Below are 26,639 nucleotides of genomic sequence, written 5' to 3'. Positions count from 1 at the left end.
CTCGACGCTCGGCTCTTTGGCTGAGAAAAGAAGCACCGGCGGGAAAGAGGAGCGCGAGGCCCGGCGTCCAGGCCTCACCAGTGGCGAAGGGGAGATGTCGGACCTCGGGGACTGGTTCCGGAAGATCCCGCTTATTACCCGCTACTGGTTTGCAGCTGCCATCGCGGTGCCCCTCTTCGGCAAGTTAGGCCTGATCAGCCCCGTTTACCTCTTCCTGTGGCCGGACGCCTTCATCAACCGCTTCCAGGTGGGCGAGCTGGACTACGGCTCCCGGCATGCACGGCGCGCTTCGTGCCGATAGCCCTTAGAAGCAAATGCTGCGCTGGGTGTGTTGGGAATTGTAGTCAGTGGTGGAAAGTTACGGAGAATGCCAGTCCAGACTTGTGTATTTTTTAAAGCTATGGTGGAAGTGCCCTTATTGGTTTGGGTGGGAGGCACCGTAACTTGACATTTATAAAGCAAACACTTTTTTTTCTTCTTCTTCTTGGAAATTGAATGGTGCTTACCTAAGCAAGGGATGCTTACTTGTGTGATAAAGAAATATCTTTCAGAAAATGATTAATTGACTGATCAGGGCCATCATGTCATTCTGATGACCACACAGATCTTGTCCATGACGATCTGTCCCTAATCTGGTTTCTCAGGTCTTCTGATGGTGTAGTAACTAAGTCCATCCACTGTGCTGATGGTCACCGTCTTCTTCCCTACTACTACTTTCCCCAGGATTCTCCAGAGAGCTAGGCCTTTGTTTAATGTGTCCAAGCCTAAGATTCTGGTTAGGGTTAATTTCAGCCAATATGGCTGAATAGGGCAGGGGTCTCCAACCTTGGCAACTTTAAGCCTGGAGACCTTCAACTCCCAGAATTCCCTAGCTGAAGTCCGCCAGGCTTAAAGTTGCCAAGGTTGGGGATCCCTGATCTAGGCTACACCAGTGGGATTCAGTTTCCGGTTTATTTATTGTGAAAAAAATATGTATATATGCCTGTATGGGTGTATGAATGGGGGGGTTTCCATTGTGGCTTCCCATCCAAATACTGACCAACCCCAATGTCCTTTGCTATGTATGGATGCCATTCTGGTCAGAAGACTTAGTCATGTGAAACTAGGGGTCATTCCAAGCCTTAGCTGTTTACTTGCATGCTGTTGGCTGAACATGGTATACAAACTTTTAATCATAACTTATTTATTACATGGTGCCATCATGTCACTGAGCTTTGCATAAGAGTTGAAAACTGATCAAAAGTGAAGTGCTTTGTAAATTAGCTCAGAAACAGAAAGTGGGGAAATTTGCATACTGCCTGGTCTCAGCAGGAAGAGGCAGATAGCAGAGGACTGAGAAAACTTGTAACTAGTGCTAAACTACCACACAAGCTCATACAATTGTTATTTTGTATCGGCTGCTGAAAGCCATTTTCTTGAGAGGTTGTTTTCTTTTTCATCATCCCTGATTTGCTTGGTAAGAAGTGTGAAAAAGTATGTGTCATGTCACTCCTGGAACAAAATAAGGCCTTTTTTTTGAGAATAGACGCGTGGGAGGTATTTCCTTTTCAGTAATCATGGAAACAGTTGAGCTGCTTTAATTTACGGCCATTGCTAGCAAAACACAAATAACCTGAAATAGGAGGAATATAGAATAAATAAATAGCATGAGAGATCACCTGGATTGTTTGATTTAGTCACAGACTTCATTCTTGCCCTTTTGTCTTGTTGCAGGGCTATATTTTTAGTGCCAAGAATATAAACAATCATTAACATACAGAGGGGTCTCTGGAATTTTGATAGGTACCAATATAGTGAAAAAAATGGAGTAATTTAAGTTGGAAGTGGTTGGTTAGTCTTTTTTTTGTTTTTTTTTTGAAGAAGAAGAAGCTAGAGTTATTTAAATCACTATTGTGGAAAATTTGATTCTTTTGTTCAATCTTTGTTTTAGCTGAACAAAATGAGTTTCTAAGGAAGATTTTTAATGTGCTTAGCTATAAGGAATTGCTTTCCCCTCATTGTTCCTTGCAATTAGACATGGATCACAGGGTTTAGGAAAAGAGATAATAAACATATTAGGTTATTATAAGAATTCTCTAAACTTGGTTTTTCATTTACATACATTTCATTAGCTGAATAATTACAGCCCACTGCTTCAATCTTGAACTACGTATGTTCTCTGCAGGAAAATATGAAGGAATGTTCCATTTTATGAAGAAAGGGAAAATATGATAGGAATTAAAGTTGTGTGATAAATCAGTTTTTTATCTGATTTTCTATCTTTTCCCATTGCCACCTGGGTTGGTATGCTAAGAAAAGAAGAGGCTGGAGCAGAGAAGGCAGATTTCAGCATTTTGGTGCAACCCGAGAGGATTGCAAAGTGGAATATAGTGATAAGATGGGTTGTTTGATGCAAGACTATATTTCTCAAAATTGGAGGAGAAATGGGCTTCTTTGTAGACATTTTATTTTGAGAGACATGCAGTAACTTAGACACCCAGATTGCGGGTATATTTCCTTCCCTGTTCTTTGCTTTGAGAATACCAACACATGGAATTGAGGTAGATGTATCATTCTTTTACCACAGAGATACAGCAATTATCTAGATAGGAAACTAATTGCTTTATGACATGCTCTTACTTGATAGGATGCCTTCTAAACATATTTGACTGTAGCTCAACCTCTGCTGGTGCAGCCATTGTCCATATTGGCTTTGGATAAGGAACATTATCCGCCAGTGCATCCAAGTGTTGTGCTGTTAGGGGATTCCTAGTCCAAATGAAACATGGCTTGCCTCTTGCAGGAAGGCTATTCATGTAGTGGCTGCCATTTGCTTGGTTAGCTGGGCTATTTTTAACAGGTGACAGACAGGGAAGTCCCTATAACAGGTGGAAGATTGCTAAAGTTCACATGTGACAGGCAGTTAATGGTAATCATAGTAAACAGCATGCAGAAAAGCAATCATCCAGTTATAAAATCTATGGACTCTGAGTGAAGCCTCAGATGGTGCTTGTGCTCCTGTGTTATCTTACAGTACAGTGTCTATTGATCTGTTTTCTTCCCTAAATCCACAGCTAATCATCCAGAACTAATACAAGGGTGCCCAAATCACTTGTAATAGTGTTAGCCTGTTGAATGTTTGGGATGTCCTCTGTGCTGTCAACCATCCATTGTCTTTTCCAAGAGTGTCCTTTTCTGTCTTCCATCATTTGACGACCAGACAGCATGTCCAAATCTTATTAAATCACTTTAAAGATTATTATTTTTCTTAAAGCCTCCCCCCCTCCAAATTGTGACCCTTATTGAATCTTGATGGTATTTTCTTGTAGAGCTTCCACTCTCTCCATCTTTGTGTGTTCCATGAGGGATGAGTTTATTGTTGGTGGAGAAAAACTTATTAACAGAAAAAGAAAAGCGTCTGAAATTGTTCTTACAACTATACCAGAAGGTAGAAGAGAGTTTATGAATCAAAAGTTTTTTTAGACCTTTCCCAGTCAAGCAAGGGTGTCCAAGCTTGGCAACTTTAAGACTTGTGGACTTCAACTCCCAGGATTCCTCAGCAGGATTCTCCAGAATCCTGAGAGTTGAAGTCCACAAGTCTTAAAGTTGCCAAGATCTCTGCTGGAAAGCATTGAATTTTGGCTCAATAGTTTCTGTTCAGCACTGTTGAATCCTGGCATCTATGACCCATCAGACTGACACTGATGTGGGCTCAATATTCTCACGGGATGATGGGGTGGGAGCTTTCCACCTCCAATAATCCATCAGATAATTAGAGATCTAACCTTGCTAGTATGTAGTACAATGCTATCTTACCAATCACTGATGCTGCCCGATACAAATAACTTTGGTATTGTTTAAACAAGTTCTCAAATAATACTAGTTTACATATCTGCTGTTTTTGTCTGAACAGATCTGGAGGCCAATAACTGCCACATTTTATTTCCCCGTTGGCCCAGGGACAGGCTTTCTATATCTGGTGAATCTCTATTTTTTGTATCAGTATTCATCACGTCTGGAAGAAGGTAAATATACAACCACACCGTTAAAATTTTCATTTTTTTTTTTTACCTTTGAGGAAGGGTAGAAAAAATGGTCAGCTTAAATATTTTAAGTCGGGCGTATTCAATTCACAACCTGTATGGATCTATAGAAATGTATATAAATGTCTATACTGTCTTTGGGCAGTTGAGTGTATTAGGAAAAAATGCATATATTAGAACAAAGTAGATTAAAAGGTATATAGAAAGTTTTGCAAGGCGAGGCAGAAAGCTAGCAGCTGTAATCTGTGACCTTGGCTTCGGAATCACTTGAATATTTAGATTTCCCTCTACAAGGCTAGGAAGACCTCAGGGAAACTAGCCAAAAGATTAAAACATCTGTCATGTAAGTAGCCAGAGGCAGATTTCCCCCCTTATCAGTGAAAATGGAACTCTTCCCTCCAGCACTCAGTAAGGCTGTGGATAAATTCTTTTTTAAAAAAATCTCTGCTGTATTGTAGACATTGGTGTATATTTCAAATTAGTTCACTTGCTGGCATTCTTATGCCAGTGTGTTCGTTCATTTTAATAAGTCTTGGTAAAGAAAATTTTGCGGATTTGTTCTTGGAGAAACAAGTATTCCAGTCTCAGACAATTGCTAAAGATTTGGCAGAAGTGAAAGGGTTTGAAAGATTTAAAAATCTTGTTAATTGTGTTTTTAATTTGGCAAGTATCTTAATTGCTTATTTCCCGTCATTGAGAATTAGTAAATTAAAAGTGCATGCAGGCCATTTTCCTTGGATGTAATACAATAATTTATGACATGCTTGATTATTACTAAGTGTAAGTACCTTTTAAATACAAGGAACACAAAATTGCTTTCTGTTCTCCTTATAATAAATCAAATCTACCAAGCCAGTTAACAGTTAAGAGTTGCCTTTTAAATACTCTGGGATTGTTCTTATGTAGTTTATTTAGAAAAAAGTTCTAGCATAACCAGTTATTCCTAATTGCAGTAATTGTGTAAGAATTGCAGCCTTAAATGATGGAACTTTGCAAACAAAGAATTGTGTAATACGTTTCTCAAACTCGATTATGCTGCAGGAGCTGTAGAGTTTATAATGTTGACTATATTGTGAACCTTGTACAGTGCAGTTAGCCCTTGATCTACAACAGTTCATTTAGTGACTGTTTGAAGTTACAACGGCACTGAAAAAAGTGACTTATGACTTGATTTTTCACACTTAACAACCATTGAAGCAACTCCATGATCACGTGATCAAAATGTAGACATTTGGCAACTGGTTCATATTTATGACAGCTGCAGTATCTCGAGTCGTGTGTGATCACCTTTTGCGACTGTCTCTGACAAGTAAAAGTCAAAGAAGCCAGATTCTCTTAGCATGCCAACTCTGAAGCAAACCTGGCTGAAGCCATCTTGTGCTGCTGCCTTATAGTTTATTTTTATTTATTTATTTGATTTGTCAATCGCTTACAAGAGAATAGGTATAACTATATACATAGTTATGAATACATGAAATGGGTACATATAAGAAAAATAAAAAGAAACAATAGGACAGGGACGGTAGGCACATTGGTGCGCTTATGCACGCCCCCTACAGATCTCTTAAGAAAGGGGTGAGGTCAATAGTACACAGTCTAAGGTTAAAGTTTTTGGGGTTTGGGGAAGAAACCACAGAGTCAGGTAGAGTATTCCAGACATTGACCACTCTCTTGCTGAAGTCGTATTTCCTGCAATCAAGTTTGGTACGATTAACCTTGAGTTTGTATCTATTGTGTGCTCGTGTTGTTATGGTTGAAGCTGAAGTATTCATTGACAGGTAAATCATTGCAATGTATGATTTTATATACCATACTTAGATCAGACTGAAGACAGCGTAATTCAAGGTTTTCTAGGTCTAGAATTTTGAGTCTGGTGGCATAAGGTATTCTACAATGAGTAGAGGAGTGGAGAACTCTTCTTGTGAAATATTTCTGGACTTTCTCAACTGTGCTAATATCAGATACGTAATGTGGGTTCCAGACTGATGAGCTGTATTCGAGTATTGGTCTAGCAAATGTTTTGTATGCTCTAGTTAGTAGTGTGATGTTACCAGAGAAAAAGCTACGTAGGTTAACAACTCTTAATGCCTTTTTGGCTATGTAGTTACAGTGGGCTCTAGCACTTAGGTCATTAGAGATGAGTATTCCAAGATCCTTTACAGAGCTTGGATCATCAACAAGGACTTGACTATTCAGCTTGTATTTCTGATTTTTCTTTTCCAATATGTAAGACAGAGCATTTATTTGTTGAGATTTGAAGTTGCCATTTGCTTGACCATTCTGATACATAGTCAAGATCTTTTTGAAGGGTAGCAGTATTGTCTGTGGTATTGAACAGCTTTACATCATCAGCGAAGAGAACGCAGTTGCTCTTAATGGGATCACATAGGTCATTTATGTAGAGTATGAAGAGAGTTGGTCCTAGAACACTGCCTTGGGGGACACCACTGTTGACAGCTACAGAATTTGATAGGACGCTCCCAATTTTGACCATTTGTTGTCTGTTTGACAGGAATGCTTCTATCCAGTTATTCAGTTGTCCAGATTTTAGTTTTAGGAGTAGTTTGTTGTGTACCACTGAATCAAAAGCTTTACAAAAGTCTATGTAGATTGCGTCTATTGCTTTGCCCTGATTTGAGTTGTGTAGTCCATGTGTTTTTGCAGTGTAAGAGTTGCAGATTACAGGATAGTTTTTTTCCTGAAACCAAATTGTTTATTAGAGAGTGGGTTGTTTGTTTCTAAGTGGAGGATGATGGATTGGTTATTAATTGATTCCATGACTTTACAGGTGACGCAGCATAAGGAGATTGGTCTGTAATTTTCAACTAGGCTGGGGTCTCCCTTTTTGAAGATGGGGATGACCGTGGCTTGTGACCATAGTTTTGGCAAGAAGCTGGTCCTGAAAGATTTTTCAAAGATTATGCTTAGAGGTTTGGCTATGGCAGTGGATAGCTTTTTTAAGAAGTAGGCACATATTCCGTCCGGTACAATAGATAGATATGGTTTTAGATTGCATAGTGCTTTTTCAACATTGTCTTCTGTAAAATCGATATGTATTAGATCATTGTAGTTTTCTGTGGTTTGGCTAGGAAATACTGGGCATGATCTTTACAAATACTGAGCCAAAGAATGTATTAAAGAGGTTGGCTTTAATGGTGTCATCGTTGCCGTCTTTACCATTAGGTCCTATCAGGGGTGGGATGGACCTTGAGTCTTTTAGTTTGTTGTTTACAAAATTGTAAAAAGTGCAGGTGGAATTGGTGCGTAGAAGGTTGACATAGTCTTGTTTAATATGATAATTGGTGCATTCAATTGACATGAAGCCTGGGAGAGGGAAGGGAAGGGGGAAGTAGATATCCCAGCCAACAGTCAAAACAAAAAGTTTTCCTGTGGGAACCAAGGTCATCATAACAAGTGGCTGGTGAAGGAAGAGAGGAGCCTGCCAGCCATAGTCATTGGACAATGTGACTGCTGGCACCGTGAAGGTGGGGGAAGTTTTACTCTTTTAATTAGGTGAAAACTGCAGGAACTTTCAGAATTGGTTTTCACCGGCTGTGCCGATATGATGTATCCAATAAACACCTTCTTTGTGGAATCTACAGTGGAGCCTTGAGTCACGGCCATAATCCATTCCAAAATTTCGGCCACAACCCGATTTGGTTGTGACCGAAAGCATGAAAGGGAATCTTTCTGCACCGATTTTGTTCGCTACCTGATTTTTGAATTGTGACCCAATTCAAAAATCAGGTGGATTTTTTGTTCTTCAACCGATTTGGTCACGAACAGAAGCGTTCAAGACCCGAGGTTCCACTGTACCTGCCTCAGAGTTCTGCTTTCAGTGGGTGATACAGCAACCATGTTACTAACTTAACAACTAACACTTAACAACTGTGGCAAGAAAGGACATAAAACTGGGCAAAATATTTAACAACTTTCTCACTTAGCAATGGAAATTTTGGGCCGTAAGTCAAGGACTACCTGTAGTATGTTAATTTTGGGCAGTATTTGTGGGACAACAAAAAATGAGTTCGATGCTAGAATTTTGTGTAATATTTGTTTGGAAAAAAAAAAACCAAAGCTAGAATTCATGCTGTGTACAGAGACTCTCCCTATATACAGGTAGTAATTTAGATTTTCCTACAAAACTTGGCCTTTCGGATAACGCTTTCCCATAAAATACCCTCACTGAACAGAGCAGCCTCTTGTTAGCTTCTCAGAACAAAAGTTGAAGTTGCATCCCGCGATTTAATCACAGCCTTCTGGAGACTCCCACAGCCTCTTGGGGAAAAGGGAGGAAAAAACAAGTGCCAGGGATTACGTTCACTGCAATGTCGTTCTTTGTTCGCAGGTGCTTTCAATGGAAGGCCTGCCGACTACATGTTCATGCTGCTGTTTAACTGGATCTGCATAGTTGTATCCTTTCTCGAATCTGCTGCCAACGTTTGGACAGGTTTGGATCTTGGAAAAGCATCCCCCTCGCCAGGGATGCTTCCGTGGCCTTAGGGAAATCATTCTAGGCACCCCCATTTCTCTTCCGATAATTCTAAATTCACATGTTTGATTTTTTCCCTCAGGTGGAAAAAGGGGATCAATTCAGGAACAGCCACTGTATAACTCAGGGGTCTTCAAACTTGACGGCTTGAAGACTTGTGGACTTCAACTCCCAGACTTCCTCCTCCAGTCATGTTAGCTCAGGAATTCTGGGAGTTGAAGTCCACAAGTTTTAAACTTGCCAAGTTTGAAGACCCTTGGTATAACTGAATGAGAGCTTAAGATTTGCTCGAGACTCAATGGCTGGCTTCACACCCAAAAGCTGGGTTATCAAAGCTTGATGAGTGTTGCAATGTGCCAAATGAACAAACCATATTATGGCCTAACATGATAGCCTAGTTCACACAATGTGCTGGGTTCCTATACTCTGAATCTCAAAGTATCCGAGTCTGCTGTTAATGTATTGTTTGAGCCCAACTTGGTTGGGCTTGAGGGAGATTTTACAGACTTCATTAAAACCACGTGGAGCAGGTAGGCAGAGATCCAAATGTATTCATCTGTATCAAAAGGGCTTCAATATGATAACAGATATCAGCATTCATTATTCTACTTGTCTAAAATGGAATCATAAATTTAAGTATTAACGTTTGCTTAATTTGGATTTCCTTAATTAAAATGAAAAGATTACTGGCTTAGCAATGAATATGCAAGTAAGTATATCCTTTTTTTTGAATGTCTTGCAAATCAGGTTTATTAGGACTTTTGGTGCACATCCTTCCAAATCAAAGTTACAGATGACATTAAGGAACAGCCACTGGAGAATACGGCCACTTTGAAACATAGCGGTAGCCTCTGGTTCCTGTCCTTGGCGCTTTCCTCTATATGACTCCAAAGACGGGTGGGATTCTACCGGTTCGGCCCAGTTCTATAGAACCGGTAGCTCTGAAGAGCAGCTGACACCGAACCAGTTCTCTCCAAAGATGATCTTTTCTTCGGTTGGGCCCACCCGCCTGCCTGGGCTCTAGGCTGTCCTTTCTCTTGCCTTAGTAATAAAACCAGTTTGGTTTTGGTGGTAAAGGCATCTGGCCAGAAGCCAGGGGATGGTGAGTTCTAGTCCTGCCTTAGGCATGAAGGATGGCTGAATGACTTTGAGCCAAATTACTAGGGAACTGTGAGCTCTAATCCCACCTTAGGCATGAAGGACAGCAGGGTGGCTTTCGGCCAAACATTCAGCCGACCCAACCCGCAAAGCACGCGCTCACCGAATGGTTGTTATGCCAGTAGGGTCCCACCTTTATCCAAAGAGACAGATGGAAGCTTTTCCCATGTTTTAATGAGTAATGTTTAAGCTTATGTTTAAACCCAGACAGGCTCTAGTTTTACTATGAGTTGCTGAAACAAGTCAGTCTCGAATCTTGATTTATACACGTGTTTACAGTAAATGAAAGTTAACATTAATCACAACTGAGGGTTCAAATACAGTGCTAAACTGCAGTTAGTGGATAAAAGAAATGTTTTTGCAGGATCCAATCGGAGTTTATTCTTTCAAACATTTGGACTCATGCTAAGGGTCTTCAAACCTGGCAAGTTTAAGACGTGTGGACTTCAACTCCCAGAATTCCTGAGCTAACATGACTGGAGGAGGAATTCTGGGAGTTGAAGTCCACAAGTCTTAAAGCTGTCAAGTTTGAAGGCCCCTGCAGTGTAGCCGATCCCCAGGGACCTTCTCTCTCTTTCTTCCCCGAGGATAGGCTCCAACATGAGCCTGAAAGCTTGGAAGAATAAACCTTTGGTCCTGGTGACTGACTCAGATTGGATCTTACAAAATTGTCCTGGGAGACCTATATTTACCTTCATTCAAGAAAAGTTTTTAAATGTACTCTGTTAGCAACTAGTACTGTTCCAAATCTGATTAGGTTTTAGTGTTTACTTTTGGGGACTGATGTCTCCTGCAGTGGCTGATTCCCACAGAGCTATCAACTGTATGTGGCTTTATGTGGTTATTGGTTTCATTAGATTTAACGGATCATGGATTATGGAGAAATCTACAAAATATATTTCCCCCCCCTCCAAAAAATATTCTTGTTCCAAATTCATTACCCTCCCCCCAAAAAAAGATCGAATGGGACAGAGGCGTATCTAAATTGAACGTGAATTTGTAAGATTTTTACTTCAGTTTGAGAGTCGACAAAGCTGATTTTAAACCATGTTGGATCCTTTGTTCTCTTATAGTTGCTGATGATCCCCCTGATCATGTCTGTACTTTACGTTTGGGCCCAGCTGAACAGAGACGTGATTGTGTCATTTTGGTTTGGGACTCAGTTTAAGGTGAGTGTGGCCTGAAGAGATGTAGCTTCTGTCTTTTGGAAGCCTTGCCCAAATCAGCGGAATTTCAACATCCGATTGAATCATGGCATCCATTCCTTGATTCCTTCCAGATGTTTTGAGAGAAGTTTGGCATTTACGTTATCTGACGTCTGTGTGATCGTTTCCTTCTCGACAACGCTCCATGCACAGTTCTTTAATGGAAGGGAAATTACAGAAATAGCTGTAGGACAGCTCAACAAGTAGGAAAGAGATTTCATAAAACAGAAGGTTGTCTCAAGTGTAATAGTGAATGAATTTTTGAACAAAATTGTTAAGGGCGTCACGGCTGCATTCTGCAGATAAGGAGACTACAGTGCATGTAATTTAAATGTTAAAAGGGTCATAATTGGCTGGAAAGAAGACGTAAAGGAGCCATATGAAAAGTAGGTAGGAAATATAGTAAAGTAAGAAATATTGTATATATATATTGTAAATACTGTTACAAGCTATGTTTAGAGATAAGTATACAATTGTATAGAAATAGTAATGGATATATTTATAGACTATGTTAATATAAGTGAACACCGTAACTGGAACACTGTAAAGAGTAGAAGTGTGTTTTTATGGTGAAATATGACGAATAAAAATTTATTTAAATAGAAGAAATAAATGTTAAAAAGGTCTGCATTTTGCAACATCTAAGGAAAATTTTAAAGACCCAGAAGTTAACACTGGAGGCCACTTCACTGTATTTTTGCTCCACTTAGTGTAGCGATGGAGACCGTTTTGGGCTCTGCATATCAATACCGTATTTGCCGGCGTATAAGACAACTTTTTTGCCCTGAAAAACATGCCTCCAATTGGGGGGGTCGTCTTATTCCCAGCTCCCAAGGAAACGAGGCTCGCACCGCCCGAGCTCCGCTGAGGTATCCGGCTGGGGCTGTCAGGAGTTGTTACCGCTGGCGCGCTCCAGTCCTGCGTTGCCTCGGGAAGGGAAAGGCAAAACCAGGAGCCGCTGCTGCCATTGCAAAGCGCCGCCGCGGCTCTTCCTTTTACTTTCCCTTCCGAGGCAACGCGGGACTGGAGCTGCGTGGAGCCGCGCTAGCGGTAACAACTCCTGACAGCCCCAGCCGGATACCTCAGCGGAGCCCGGGCGGTGCGAGCCTCGCTTCCTTGGGAGCTGGGAGAAGGCTGGCTGCTCCTTTCGCTTCACGGGATGCTTCCACGATGCACAAAAGTGCCTCAAAAAAAAAAAAGTGCAAAAGTGGAAGGCGTGCGGAAGAGGGGCGAGTATATAACAAACTATATTTTGAGTGGAAATGTTGGGGGTCGTCTTATACGCCGGCATATACGGTAATTCAGAAAATGCTTACTTTAACTCCTGAATTTCTTCCTTCCAGCCTGGTATTTTGTAGGCCCATCTATCCAGCTCCCTATCTCAATATCTGAGAAAATATGGTAGTCTGGGATGAAATAACATTAAAGCATGTTTATTCAACATGGCAAGCATGGCTTGGTGTTAAATCACAGGAAATGAAATGTAGCAAACTGATGCAAACACAATTTGGATAATAGGATAGTCTACTAATCCTAGTCCAGCCAATATCCCAACCACCATTTTATTTTCAATAGCAGCTCAACAGGCATTTCCTTGTTAGAAATATGGCCCAACCAGGTTCAGGATCGCAGCACATGAGATGAAAAGATAATTTTGCCCTTCAAGTTCGCTATGCTAAACATATGCTGTAGTTTTCTCAACGTGTGCTGTTGTTTTTCCTAGGCATGCTATCTGCCATGGGTTATCCTGGGATTCAACTATATCATTGGAGGCTCGTAAGTATCGCCAAATACTTTTTTCTGTGCCTTATTAATTGGGCAGCTAACAGCATTCAAAATAAAAATTCAGGAAACAAAAAAACCACAATACTGTAATAGTGACCAAGGAAGAATTTGCAACCTCATGGGCTCCACTCAACGATCTAGCCACCGTGTCAGGAAGAGACCCAAAGCTTCAAGGCTTTGTGAAAGCCGACAGGGTTAGGGCCAATCTAATTTTGGAGGGAAGTGTGTTCCAAAAAATCAGGCACTATGACTGAAAATACATGTTTTCTGATCTGGGAAGAAGGCACGCCTTAACCATTGGGGCCCAGAGCACACGCTCCTCCTGTCAGACCAAATGGGACGCAGAGAGAGACTGAGGACTTCATAATCCTGTAAATCACTGTTTCTTAACCTTGGTCACTTTTAGATACGTGGACCGAACTCTCAGAATTTAAAATTTAAAGCCCATCAAATGGCTCGTGTGATCTGCTGTCATCTGGGCAGGCGGTGGGAGTTGGGAATGATTTATTTATTTATTTATTTCCAGATTATTTTCCAGATTGTACTTCATTAATTTATTTGATTCTTTTTGTTAGTTTTTATTGTTTTTTTTATTTTAAATATGGTTTTACATCCTGTAAGCCGCCGTGAGTCGCCGTGGGCAAATAGGCAGCAATATATAAATTCAATAAATAAATAAATTTCCCAGTCAGCTGAGTGTGCCGAAGAATGGATCTTAAAGCTGGCAAAAAATGTCAGTGAACACCAACATTATTGTGGGGAGGGAGCCTAGGGCTCCTGGGTATGATAGGAGGCCCTCTTCCTATCCTATGCTTGGGAGTCCTGGGCCTTACTCTCCAATGGTCTGCTTAATGACTGCAACTGGGAGAGCTGGGATTGCAGTCATTGAGCAAAGCGGTCACGTGGTGGCTCACTTCATCGCTTTGCTCAACAACAGAGATTCTGGACACTCAATTGTGGCCGTAGCAACAGGGCTACTTGTATTGCCTTAGTACTGATTTAATTGATTAATAAAGAAGCACATAACTGTCTATTATTACATTACACATAGGTAGTTTGTAACGTTTTGATAATTGCACTTGAGCATATCCGCTTTCCTTTGTCAAACAAGTTATACCTGTATTTTCCTTCGGCATTTACCGTATATACTCGAGTATAAGTCGACCTGAATATAAGCCGAGGCACCTAATTTTACACAAAAACTGGGAAAACTTATTGACTCGAGTATAAGCCGAGGTGGGAAATGCAGCAGCTACTGGTAAATTTCAAAAATAAAAATAATTAATTTGGGAAACGATCTCACTATCATGAAAGGTTTAATTGATTCACTAACCCAAAAGAAGAAGATGATGATGACAGCGGGAGGCAGGAGTCACTCTCTTCCCCTCCTCGGAGGCCCCTGAGTCAGGAGTCACTACCGCCGGCGCGGCCCCAGTCCCGCCGCCTCGGGAAGGGAAAGGCAAAGCGCTTTTTGCCTTTCCCTTCCCGGCTGGGGCTGTTGGGAGTCGCTGCCGCCGGAGGCCGCGACTCCACACCATTTTTTTTCAGAGGGAATCTGACTCGAGTATAAGCCGAGGGGGATTTTTTCAGCACAAAAATTGGGCTGAAAAACTAGGCTTATACTCGAGTATATACAGTAAATTCTTTTTCTAAGGTGGGGTCTGAGGCACGATGTTTAAGAAGCTTTGCTGTAGGTGTTCTGAGAAGAGCTAGGTACTGTAGTAACAGGGGTCCCCAACGCCCGGGCTGCAGCCCGTTTAAAACCGGGCTGCAGAAGCGACAGGCGAGTGCCCACATGCATTTTCACTTGCACCTGCGGTGGGCGATCACGCGCATGACGCTCCATTTGTGCAAGTGGCAGGTGCGCGTGCCCACCACTTGCACAAATGGAGCTGTGTGCGCTCGCCCGCCTGCTGTGCGCAGAGCCATCCCCTTTGCCCCCGCCCTCGCTGGTCTGCCAAGGCCGAAAAGGTTGGAGACCATTGCTGTAGTAGCAATGTAGTAACAGCGTCTGAGGAGGTGGGGGCAAAAATTTCAGCCATTTTTTGTTTGTTTGTTTGTTTAGGGGCAGCAAACTTTGTATCAAGGCTAATGCAGTCTGGCTGCCTCTTATTTTAATATTTTTTTTACAAAAAAATAACGCTGCCAGAATGGGCTGTTTGTTAGAGCTGTGCAAACCTGTGCTGATTTAATTTGAAGTGGGCTGGAAATTTGGTTGGGGATGCAAGATTCCCCAACCAAATTTCCAGCCCACTTCAAATTAAATCAGCACAGGTTTGATGAAAGGTCTTTAGGCCAGGGGTATCAAACTCTTTATTGCATTGAGGGCCACATCAGGGTTGTGTTTGATCTTGGGGGCCAGGGTGGCCGTGGCCAGCCTGACATCACTCGTGTTGGGGGCGCCTGTGGTGGCCCGAGCGCTCTGCCAGCGAAAATGGGCTCCTTGAGGTCCATTTTCTGCCACAACGGCCTTATGCAGCCCTCAGCCAGTGAAAACAAAGCTTGGGTAAGCCACGCATGCCCCCACATGTCCTGTTTTCGCTGGCACCACAGGCTGGTTCTTCGCTGTTTCCAGGGTGGCTCTGTGGGCCAGATCTAAGCACCCTGTGGGCCGGATCCGGCCCCCGGGCCTAGAGTTTGACACCCCCTGCTTTAGGCTGTTGTGGGAAGCTTGAAAATTTCTGCTGCTGCTTCGGCTTCAGGTAAAATGGTCTGAAAACGGTAGGGAGGATCGGTCCTTTTGCAGGTGAAAACCTGGACCTATTTCAGCCCCTTGGCTTGAAGGATTTTGCTATCACACTTGCTTGAAATACTCCCTTACACCTCTTCTTCGAGGACAGAGAAGGAGATTGTCTGAACTGTCTGCTCTTTAAAAAATGCAAACTTTAGCAACTATTTTAAAGTATGTACCTTTTCATAGGCTTTCTGGGGTGCCACAGGCTTGTGCTTTGCTGCTTCCAATTGCTGCGTTTCCTGGCCTCCAGCTGTGATAAATGCTGGAGTTCCTCTTGATACGGTTCAGATTCAGTTGTATCAGGTTATGACTTCCTGATCATATTTTTGTTAGTGACCTAGCAGAGACAGATTGTCCCAGTGAGATCCCTATCTATGGATGAAGAGTTCGGGCTTGGAATGAGTGGGATTTAAAGCCTTGCCCTCTTCATTCTTCAAGAAGGCAAATCTTCAGACCAGATCTTGTCAGGGTAAACTTGGTTCGCATTCACTCATTGTAACATAGGTAGTCTTCAACCGTTCCCATGCTATTCACAAAAGTAAGGACAGTCCCAAGAGCAGATACTGGATTGGGTGCTTCTGTCGGTCAAAGAGCCTATTTCAACATTCAACCCATTCAGGATTTTCCCTGCGGTATGAAACTTAAATTGCAACGTGGGCACATTTTTCTCTAGTACCTCCAGAAATTATGGGAAAACTCTAGAATCAATTCTGAAATCTCCAGCTAGATTGAAAGCTATCTGATTCGTTTGGCTGCTCCAAATCTGGTCTCCCTCTTAATCCAAAATTCACACTTGAAAGGTTGATGGACTCAGGCCTCCATTGAATTTCTCTGCATCCCAGGTTGTGCACAGCACTGGCTACTTAATTTTGACAGCTCAATTCTGGAGGCCTTATGAAATTGAAAACAACGGCTTAGGAGGTAGCGTGAAACTGATCAGTTGCTGTCCTGCTTAATTTCCACCTTGCCTAGTTGTGTCTTTATAAATTGAGTAACTCTAGTAAGAATCTCAGGGGACTAACAGGGGATGTGGTGGCTCAGTGGCTAAGATGCTGAGCTTGTCGATCAGAAAGGTCGGCAGTTTGGCAGTTTGAATCCCTAGCACTGCGTAACGAGTGAGCTCCCATTACTTGTCCCAGTTTCTGCCAACCTAGCAGTTCAAAAGCATGTAATAATGCAAGTAGAAAATTAGGGATCACTTTGGTAGGAAGGTAACAGCATTCCGTGCACCTTCGGCGTTCAGTCATGCCGGCCACATGACCACAGAGACAGTGCCGGCTCTTCAGCTTTGTAATGGAGATAAGCACCGCCTCCTAGAACCAGTAACGACTACTATGTATGTGTGAGGGGAACCTTTACCTTTTACTAAGAATCTCGGGTTTCAATTCCCAACAATGAAGTTTCCCAAGGAAAGCCAGCTTAACTTCCTTCTGAAATTATAGCCCAATACTAAACATTCTTCTGGAATCTAATTTTCCGTTATTGTTATTACTGTTTTTCCAGTGGCACTCAACTTTCTGTGTACGTAGCTGGAGGAAGGATTAATACTTAAGTGGCCATCAATACTTAGAATATATTGGGATTGTAACAGTCTTCCCTAATCATGAATTGTACTGTCTCAAGGCCTTCTGAAGTATGCAGTTCAGATAGATGCAGTCGATGATGGAGATTGTGACTTTTATCATTTCTAAGTTCTATTTTGATGGCATTCACTTTTTAAATTCAGTGTTTAGTCCATTAGCACTGTCTTCCCCACAGGTTTGCCAAAATATATTTTTCAAAAATGTTTGCAGACAATATGCAACCCTTGGGGTAGCTTGTCTGGGTTATTTTCAGTCATAGCAGCTCTCAAGCTCTTCAACAGTGCAAACCCATTAGAAATTGGCCCCATTGATTAAGATGCTTTCACATTATTAGTAGAAAATGCTTCAATTGCTCATTTTTAACACTGTAAAATGCTGTTTCCTAATATCCTCTACAGCATCATCAATGAACTGATCGGCAACTTGGTTGGTCATCTGTATTTTTTCTTAATGTTTAAATATCCAATTGATTTGGGAGGAAGAAATTTTCTGTCAACACCTCAGTTTCTGTAAGTTGGTTTTATCTTCTTTTTTAAATCAGATTCGAATACTTTGGAATGTTGAAATGTTATTCTAATTAGAATTGAAACCAAAAGTACAATGGCGGTAATGAGGCCCGTGCACATTTTTCCAGATGGATAGATAGGTAATTAGGTCAATTGCTGCATTTCATTCATATTTTGTCTCTGACATAGACAAATGGGAAACGTTGATTCAAGTTACCTCAAATTATTACAAGCTCCCAAGTATGATTCGTTCACTTCTATCCTTTATTTTCCTGAAATGTTGCTGCATAATGATAATGGCAGCAAGTTCCAGAGTTGGCCTTTTTCTTTTTGACCTCTGCTTAAAAATGTTTTTCTTGCTTTCTCTCTCTCTTTCTTTGCCTATCATGTCTGTCTGTCTGTCTATCTATTCTAATCTCTAATCTTCATCTAATCTGCCTTCCATATTATTGTCAAGTTAAATCTATTCACATGGTCATGTAAGTCTCGACTCCAGGAAGATTTTACCTTTAAAACTAATTGGTGTCTTTCCAATTTTAAATTGAAGGAGCACTGCAAGTAGAAGAATACTTGCAGAGGTCTGTCTTCCGATTCTCCTTCCAGAGGAGCTAAAATGACTGCTTTTTATTTATTTATTTTTTTTTTATCCCACCTTTATTATTTATAAATAATATACCTAGTATTATTTCCTCCTCCTATTTTCCCTACCACAATCCTGTGAGTTGGGTTGGCTGAGTGATTGGCCGAAAGCCACCCCACTGTCCATCATGCCTAAGGTGGGACTAGAACTCAGTCCCCTGGTAATTTGACTCAAAGTCACTCAGCCACCCTTCATGCCTAAGGCAGGACTAGAACTCATCGTCCCCTGGCTTCTGGCCTGATGCCTTTACACCTAAACCAAACTGGCTTTCTTACTAAGACAAAAGAAAGGACCCTAAGGATGAGGCTTAGCTCAGATGTTGAGGTTTTCTGTCCACGAAGCTGTTGGGACACCTGGTTCAGTATCCAGAGTGAATTACAGCTTCTATGTTCTCTGTCACAGATACTAAAGAAAGCAAAGAATACATCCGTAGCAAAATTATTGGTGTCCTTGTGACGAGTGGGAGCTGGTACATCTGATTCTGTGACATAGGGCTAGGCAACCAGGTGCTTTTTAAAAATTATTTTAGAGATGGATACGGTGTCACACAAGTGTGCTTTTGTGGTAATTAGTAATCTCAGCCTTGACCCACAAGAGTCATGTGACTCCTGGATAAGAACACTCTCACAGGTTGAGCAGAAAAGCCAAATCCACTCATTTCCTGTCTGAATCAATAAGGGAAAAGAGAATTGGGGATGGTATTTAAAATAAAATTAAGCTTATTGAGGTAAGAAGGCAAGGAAAATGTATGACCCATTCGGTAAGCTTCCTGGGAGTGAAAATCAGGTCGAGGCTATATTTTTTTCAGTTCAAAATAGAAAGCTGAGAGGGAATTCAAGACTTACATTAATGGGAAATTGCAGGGAAGACCAGGGAGAGTTAGATATAAATCCAAAAGTAAGATAACATCCCGGTCCAGTGACAGAGGCTGAAATTTAGCCATACCCCATTTACAGGTAGTCTGTGACTTATGACCACAATTAAGCCCAAAATATCTTTTGCTAAGCAAGACCATTAAGTGGGTTTTGCCCCATTTTACAAACCTTTCTTGCCGCAATCGTTAAATGAATCACTGCAGTTGTTAAGCTAGCAACATGGTCATTAAGTGAGCCTAGTCTCCCCATTGACTTTGTCAGAAGGTCGCAAAAGGTGACCACATAACCCTGGGACACTGCAACCATCATAAATATGAGTCCCTTGACAAAGCATTGGAATTTTAATCACGTGACTACAGGGGTGTTGCAACAGTTGGTCGTACATGTGAAAAATGGTCATATGTCACTTTTTTAGTGTTACTGTCACTTGGAATGGTCATTAAACAAATGGTTGTAAGTGAAGGACAATGTGATGACCCGGGGTGTGACACAAAAGCAACACAGATAATCAGTAGGAGTCCCTTTATTAGCTCCAACTTTGCCCTCAATGTCCTGGTTACCTTCTGGCTGGAGAAAAACTCTCCCAGGAACAGTCTTTGGCTACAGAGAATCAAGTCCAAAACATGGTCAACGAAAACTTTATAAGTCCAATCAAGGCAAAATGAGGTAATTAATCTGGCAGGGCAAGAGAAGGAATTCCAGACGTGAAGGACGTTTGAGAAGACACCAGGAACACAGATAATCAAAGTCAACACAAGATAAACTCCATTTGCTCCCAGCAGCTGCTGCACTCAGCATGCATTTCTCTTAAACTCTCATTCCCAAGTGTGGCTAATGAAGAGAATTTCCTCCCCCATAAGCCACGCAACCCGCGTTGCTCCCTTCTCCGTTCTCTCCCTGCATGCCCTAGGATGAAGAAGGGATGGGCCTGGGTCTTCCTCTGAACTCTTCTCCCTTGTTCTACCTCTTCCCTGCTCTGCCCAGCTAGACTTTGCCCTTCCCCAGTTTCATCCACAGCCGATGGAGCCACACTCCCATTCCCTGTCAGTTGTTCGCCTTCCTCCTTGGATTCAGACTCTGACAGGGGCATGACAGACTACCTGTATACTTCATTTACAAAGTACTGCCCCTGCTTTCTGGTGCTTTAACCAGGTTGAAAAAGCAGTTTTAATCCCCGACCAGGGCGCCTTCTTGCGTTTCCATTGATCACTCCTATAAAATTCCGCTTGGGAAGTCTTAATTTATCAACTAAGACACAGATGAGCAGCTTTTTCCCCATTATGGCTATTTCTCAGAAATTTTTGTCAACACCGAAAGTAAAAGTCTACGAACTGGTCTAAAAATTAGAAAGCATCAATAAGCATGTCCCTGGGAGCTGCAATGGTCATCGGGAAAATAATAAGTCTTCAATTTATGACAACTGAACCCCAAATTTAGGTTGCGCCGATTTTGTGGATTTTTTGTTCATGAACAGGAGCGTTTGCGACCCGAGGTTGCACTGTATGTTGCTTTTTTCAGTGCCATTGTAACTTGGAATGGTCACTAAGCAAAGTGTTGCAAGCCGAGGACTACCTGTACTGAAACTGCAGCCTAAGCCTTTGTTGCTTCCTCAATTTCAATCTCTGCTGAAGTCTCGTTTTGCTGCTTACCATCCTGCTCACAATCTTTTTGGACTGTTACCTTCTGGCAGAAGATACAGAACAATTAAAACTCGGACCACACGTTTTCTGAATAGTTTTTATCCCAGAGCTATAATTGCACTTAACAATGAACTGAAGGACCACCATCAGTGAGCTGTTGGGCAGTATTACTTGGTCTGTGTTGTGGTTAGCCGGCGGCAGGTGCGGACGGCTGAGGAGAGCGAGGATTCAGATGAGGGGCCAGGACTATTGGGGAGTGGCCTTCAGAGATTGTGGGGGCTGGCAGCAACGATGAGGAGGTTCCTGAGGAGACTGTGCCAAGTGCATGTAGGATTGCTAGGAAAGAACAGGAAAGAGCAACTGCAACAGCACGGGCAACTCAGGAGTAAGGCTGCAAGGTAATGGCCCCTCTTTCAAGAAGATAAAAGCCAACTGTAAAGCGAACGTTCTTTGCAGGAAGCAAAGACGTTTTGAAACTCAGCCTCATGGACATTACAGTATCTTAAGTTGGTATTTTAAGACTGTTGTGTTGTGAAGTATTTCTTATCTGTGATTCTTGGCAGTCTCGCAGTTTTGGCAAGGTTTGTGCTTATCAAAGTTAATTAGTTTGCAGCAGCCTTTTAACCGGGGATTTGTAAGAATCATTAAAAGGTTTCTGTTCCCTTTGGTTCGTGTTTGTTTTATTGGTAAAGGGTTTGTGTTAGAACAGTCTGTTGTGTGGATGCTTGTGTGTTTTTAGGAGGCGGGGAATTTTGGCGGGTGGGGAGGTGTTTGGGGATTGTCGTGTGTGTGTGTGTATGTTGGGTCTGGTCTCTGTTATGTGAATTTCATTATATGTATACTGTATATATACGTGCAATGACAATAAAGAATTCAATTCAATAAAGCCGAATTGGGGGCTAGGATGACTTTCTGAATTGCTTTTTCTCTTCACCCACAGGTACAAATGGCTGCCCAACAGTAGGGGAGGGGTATCTGGATTCGGGGTTCCACCTGCCAGTATGCGAAGACCCGCAGATAATCGCCAGGGAGACACAAGACACAACTGGGGCCAGGGCTTCCGGCTGGGTGATCAGTGAAACAAACCAACAAAAACTTTCTGCTTTTTTTTCCCCCTTTTTTTCTGTGAGGAACATCTTCGACAACACATGGGAATGTTTCTTGCTGTGGAGGGTATCCTGAGGAGCAGGTTTGCTCTAGTGTTGTTTTATGAATTCTTGTTTGTTCCTGGTGGAAGACAACACGACTGAAGAGACAATTTTAAGATTTTATTCCAGGCCATTAACTTTTTTAATTCACTGCTGCCATTAAAAGAAAAAAGAACGATACATTTTTTTAAAGGGTGTCCAACTTAAGTGTACTTTCTATAACCCCTCTCTCAAGGGAATTCATGTTCCTCAGTTGATCTTGTAGGCCTCGTTTCATGTAAGACTCCTACAAAAAACTCCCTGAATCCAATTTGTGGTAAAAAAAAAAAAAAAAAAAGTCATTGGAGTCTTTTCTTGCTCCAGTTTGAGTTAAATTAAATGTTCCAAGTCTACAGTAATGCTAAGAAAAACACTTCAGGTATCTACAGTTGCATTTCTCTTTTATTTAGTTGGAAGCAATTTTTATTTTTTAAATTCCCCTTTTGAGTGACAAGTACTTATTTAGCTAAATCAGATTCGATTGGTAATGAATTCTACCTGGAGCCATTAAACAAAGGAAGAAAGGTTTGGCTAAATAATGCTAGTTTTTAAATTTGCAAGCTTACTGCAGCCTCTGTATTCCCGGCATAGCAAATGTGGCGCATTTTAAATGTCCAGTTCTGTCTGCACTGACTTTGGAATAAGTACTATTGATCCTGATTTTGATGATGGGGTTTAATCCTATGCATATTTAATTGGAAATGAGAAAAAAATAACCTCGGTTGCCTTGAATGTATAATGGTGGCTTTCGCATGTGTATCCTGGATTGAAGGACTAGGCAATGCTTCTCTTGCACACGAGTGTAAGAAGACAGAATGCAGAAAAAAACGGTTGAATGGTTAATGTAGAAATACCTCTTTGTGCAACCATAAAAGCAACAGGAACCAGATAGCTGAGCTTAATAAAAAAAAATACTAACTTCCTCCAGCATTTTTCATTTTTGAATGAAACACAAGCACATAAATAGTATGGGGGAATCGCTGATGGAAGATGGTGATTAGTTTTCATTTTAAGAACCCGACGTCATAATTTGGAGCTGCTTAACAGGTGATGTTGGAAAACATTGCCAGGTGTGCTGTGAAAAGGAGGAGTCAGACTTTCCTTTGTCTTTCAAATCGGTGTTTCCCAACTGTGGTGATTACCAGTTGGGTGGACTTCAACTCCCAGAATTCTCCTCAATGGCCATGCTGACTGTGGAATTCTGGGAGTTGAAGTCCACACAGCTGGTAATTGTAATAGTTGGGAAAGACTGCTTTAAATGATTGGCCTTCTCTAGAGTTTGACTGTTTGAATTAACTAGACAAGACCCACTATGGAAATCCAAGAAGCATCATAGCAATCTTAGTCTTGTCCCCATCCCCTAATTACATTAGCCCAGAGGTGGGAAATGATGGCCCCTTTGCGACTTGTGGGCTTTAACTCCCAGAATTCCTCAGCCAGGATGGCTCAGGAATTCTGGGAGTTGAAGTCTACAAGTCATAAAGGGGCCATCATTCCCCACCTCTGCATTAGCCGAACTGCCTACTATTCTAAAATAGGGATATAAACGAACAATACAAATATAGATACACACAGAGATATACATTCAGCTCTGCTAGGAAATGATGCTTCCCCAAAATGGGAAGTGCTGTACTCATAATTATGCTTTGTTTTTCCCTTCACAATTTCTTCGTGCCGGGCCGGCGCTCCTTCGAGTCAGTGACTGGTTTGATAAACTGGGAGTGATTTCACTGTTGTCCGCAACTAGTTTGTAATCCCTTTATGGACTCCAAGGAAAGTCAATGATGTTTCCAATAGTGCAGTAGTGTATATGTAGACAAAGAATTCAGTTAGCATCCATTTCTTGATTCTTTTATCAATCTGGCCTTGGTTTTTATTTATATATGATAAGCTGACAAAAGACCCAGATTATGTTACTTGTAAAATAGGAACCTACTTTTTAAAATGTCGTTGGATACTCTTGTGTTTCTATGAGTTACCCCAGAGGAAAACAAATGACAAAAGAGGACAGAATGGTGTGCAAACCTCAGCCTTAGGTTGCTCAGATTCTTCCGCCAAAAAAAAACAAGCAACCATTTAAAATTAACTTTTTGGGTGTTGTTATGCAAATTAGAAAGCAGCTGTGGGCTTGTATAGCTCAATGCTTTTTTTCCTTGCAGATGAATGCTGTGCTTTAGATGTTAAGTGAAGAAACCTATTGCAAACATTATTTTGGCCAAAGCTAGCCTGTTTGTAAAGCAAGAAGTCAGCTATTAAGATCTAGATTAGAATATACAGTAGGTTAAAATCCAGGACAAAACCATTGCTGAATTTTGAGAAAAAATATTGGTCGACTTGCAGATGGCTAACATTTCTTATGCACGCTGCATTTTTTTTCAGTTTTCAGAATGCACACTTAAAAGGCCAGATTGCTTTCTTATATACACAATTAATAGGATTGTACATGTCATATTTTTAGATTAAATTAAAAAATAATAAAAGGAGGAATCAAGATTAGGAGAGTTATCCCAGTCATGCTGCTTTTTTATTGATATGAATTCCTAGACTTGGGAGAAAGAAGGGGAAAAAAAATCTCCAAATGTAATTCTCCCATTGTTGGAAACTATTCCGGTATATTCCAGTAGTTCTTCAGGAAGGTATTACTGGGGGATCCTTCACTTGGACCTTTCTGTTGGATTTGTATGAAGACATGCTTCTAAATTTCCTCCGTGGAGCATGGCACTCAAATAAATAATGAAAAAAAAAATGTTTCTGTTACCTTCCCAGCATTTTTCACGGCGAAAGAGGTGTTCTGGTCAACAGAACAGTAACTTAAGCTCTTCAGTTGTGGGAACTGATAACGACAATTTACCTCCCATGTTTGCAGAAACATAATTCCTAATGTGTTCCACACCCTTACTAGCATAAAATAGGAAGAAAATGGAGATTAGGTTTGCTTGCTTATCTCTGAGTAACTTCAGGTAATCAGGAAGGACACCTAGATAACCAGGTTACACTGTATGTGGGAATGCCTTGATAGTGACTTGTGGTTTAGGTACACCTTGTAGTAGTTCAGATAGGCGAGGACAGGTGAGGGAAGATATTTCTATCCTCAAAATTGGGTTTGGTTCTTTGCATCTCCACATCAGCAGATCTCTGCACATGGAAATCCTATTTATTAAAGAGACAGCCTCTTATCTACATTTTTTCTTGATATGCTGATTTTTCAGAAGCAATGATTTCATTCAAAAATTGGTCTGCAACAGTAACACCAGACTGCTTTTCTAAATGTAATTCACTCTCGTAACTTCAGCCTTGCTTTGTTCCCCTGAAGCACTTTATACCCAATTTTAAGTTGATAATGTCAAGGGCAGATTCTGTTGTGAAACAAGGTACCTCTATTCTTTTGTATACACTTCTCTTTTTGTAACTAAATTCTTTTTTTTTTGTTCTTTTCATTGGTAAAGTTTTAAATTAAAGCTGTAAAACTGTAACCAGTTGTTTTATTTTGGTTCTGTTATCTCTTTATCTTACCGTGTTGTAACTTCAAGAGAGTTTTGAACCCACCAAAGGGTGGTGAAAACAGGCATTTTCCCTGGCTTGGAAAAAATCAGCATTTTACTTTTCCACTAAACCATATAGTGATTCCCTAGAGCGCATAATATTTTGGTTGTCTTCAGGTGAGAAACCTGTGCCTGTCCAGAAGTAGCTGAAGTACAGGTAGTCCTTGACTTGTGACAATTGAATCCAAAATTTATGTTGTTAAGTGAGAACTTGTTAAGTCATTTTTTTCCCATTTTACAACATTTCTTGCCACAGCTGTTAAGAGTTGATAAGTTAAGTAACCTGGTTGTTAAGTGAATCTGGCTTCCCCACTGATTATCAGAAAAGGATCACATAACCAAGGGATGCTGCAACAGTCATATGTATGAGTCAGTTGCCAAGTAGCTGAATTTTAATCACATGACCATGGGGATACTGCAAAGGTGGTAACTGTGAAAACAGTCAAAGGTCACTTTTTTCAGTGCCATTGTAACTTTGAAAGGACACTAAATGAACTTGAGGACTACCTGTATAACCAATTTATTTTCCAGTCTTCTGGAAAGAGTTTGAAAAATTCTGCCCTATCTTTGACAAAAAAACCCAGGTATTTCATGACAGATTTATATCTCTGCAATTTTCCCGCACTTCCAACCATTTCTCGTAAGCCTTTCCTTCCAGGCCCTTTAGTCTCATAGATGTTCTCCTTAGGATATGCATCAGTTTGCATGGAATGGGATGACTTGCTGCTGCCAACTCACTGTGGGATAATTCAACAATTCAATTTAAATATTTAGAATAATTCATTTTTTTTAAAAAAATATGATTTTCATTTCATCTTGTCCCTCTCTCTGCATCCTTTCTTTAATGTTTCTATTCCACAGTATCTTCGGTATGTTTAACTTTTATCCCATGGCGAGTTAGCTGTGGTGAGTTGTCTTGTGACAAGTTGTCCTAGATCCTAGTTGGCCAAGGGTTTTTCTATCACGCAGTGCTCAGAAGATATATTCTAGATGTCTAATTCAGACTAAAAAGGAGCAATGACTTAAACCATAGCACCTGTCTCTTCCTCTGATAAATTTATCTTACATTATCAGGATTGTTTTGTTTCTACCCAAATTCTCAGGTGGTTAATGCTGGATAATTGAGTTGTCCAGGTTATACAGAAGACTTCGCATCCCTTCTAGATGAGTTGGACTGACTCTGAAATACAAGTTACTGCTTAAAAAAAATAGAGGCAAGAGGAAAAACTTATCAAAAACATTGTTTTACTGAATCACGACAAACAAACAA

The 26,639-nt window shown here is 41.1% G+C and overlaps 1 protein-coding gene across 1 annotated transcript; it reads left to right on the top strand.

The window, feature by feature from the left end:
* Nucleotides 1-22,749, top strand: DERL1 (derlin 1). Its single transcript, XM_026679096.2, has 8 exons — nucleotides 1-247; nucleotides 3,893-4,004; nucleotides 8,371-8,435; nucleotides 9,197-9,223; nucleotides 10,746-10,841; nucleotides 12,601-12,653; nucleotides 17,378-17,488; nucleotides 21,581-22,749. Exons 1-8 carry the CDS (start codon nucleotides 95-97, stop codon nucleotides 21,717-21,719), a joined length of 756 nt encoding a protein of 251 aa, XP_026534881.1. The 5' UTR covers nucleotides 1-94; the 3' UTR covers nucleotides 21,720-22,749.
* The last annotated feature ends 3,890 nt before the right edge of the window (nucleotides 22,750-26,639 follow it).

The sequence above is a fragment of the Notechis scutatus genome, chromosome 3 (genome assembly GCF_049901735.1).
Source record: "Notechis scutatus isolate UNSWTSFEM ecotype Mainland chromosome 3, rNotScu1.2, whole genome shotgun sequence".
Classification (NCBI taxonomy): domain Eukaryota; kingdom Metazoa; phylum Chordata; class Lepidosauria; order Squamata; family Elapidae; genus Notechis; species Notechis scutatus.
The sequence above is the reverse complement of the archived record's forward strand: the minus strand, read 5'-3'. Positions and strand labels throughout refer to the sequence as shown.

Coding starts and splice junctions, on each gene's coding strand:
- DERL1 (XM_026679096.2), top strand. CDS start 95: ATGTCGGACCTCGGGGACTGGTTCCGGAAGATCCCGCTTATTACCCGC. Junction 8,436..9,196: donor TTAACTGGATCTGCATAGTT/GTATCCTTTCTC, acceptor TAAAATGAAAAG/ATTACTGGCTTAGCAATGAA. Junction 9,224..10,745: donor GCTTAGCAATGAATATGCAA/GTAAGTATATCC, acceptor GTTCTCTTATAG/TTGCTGATGATCCCCCTGAT.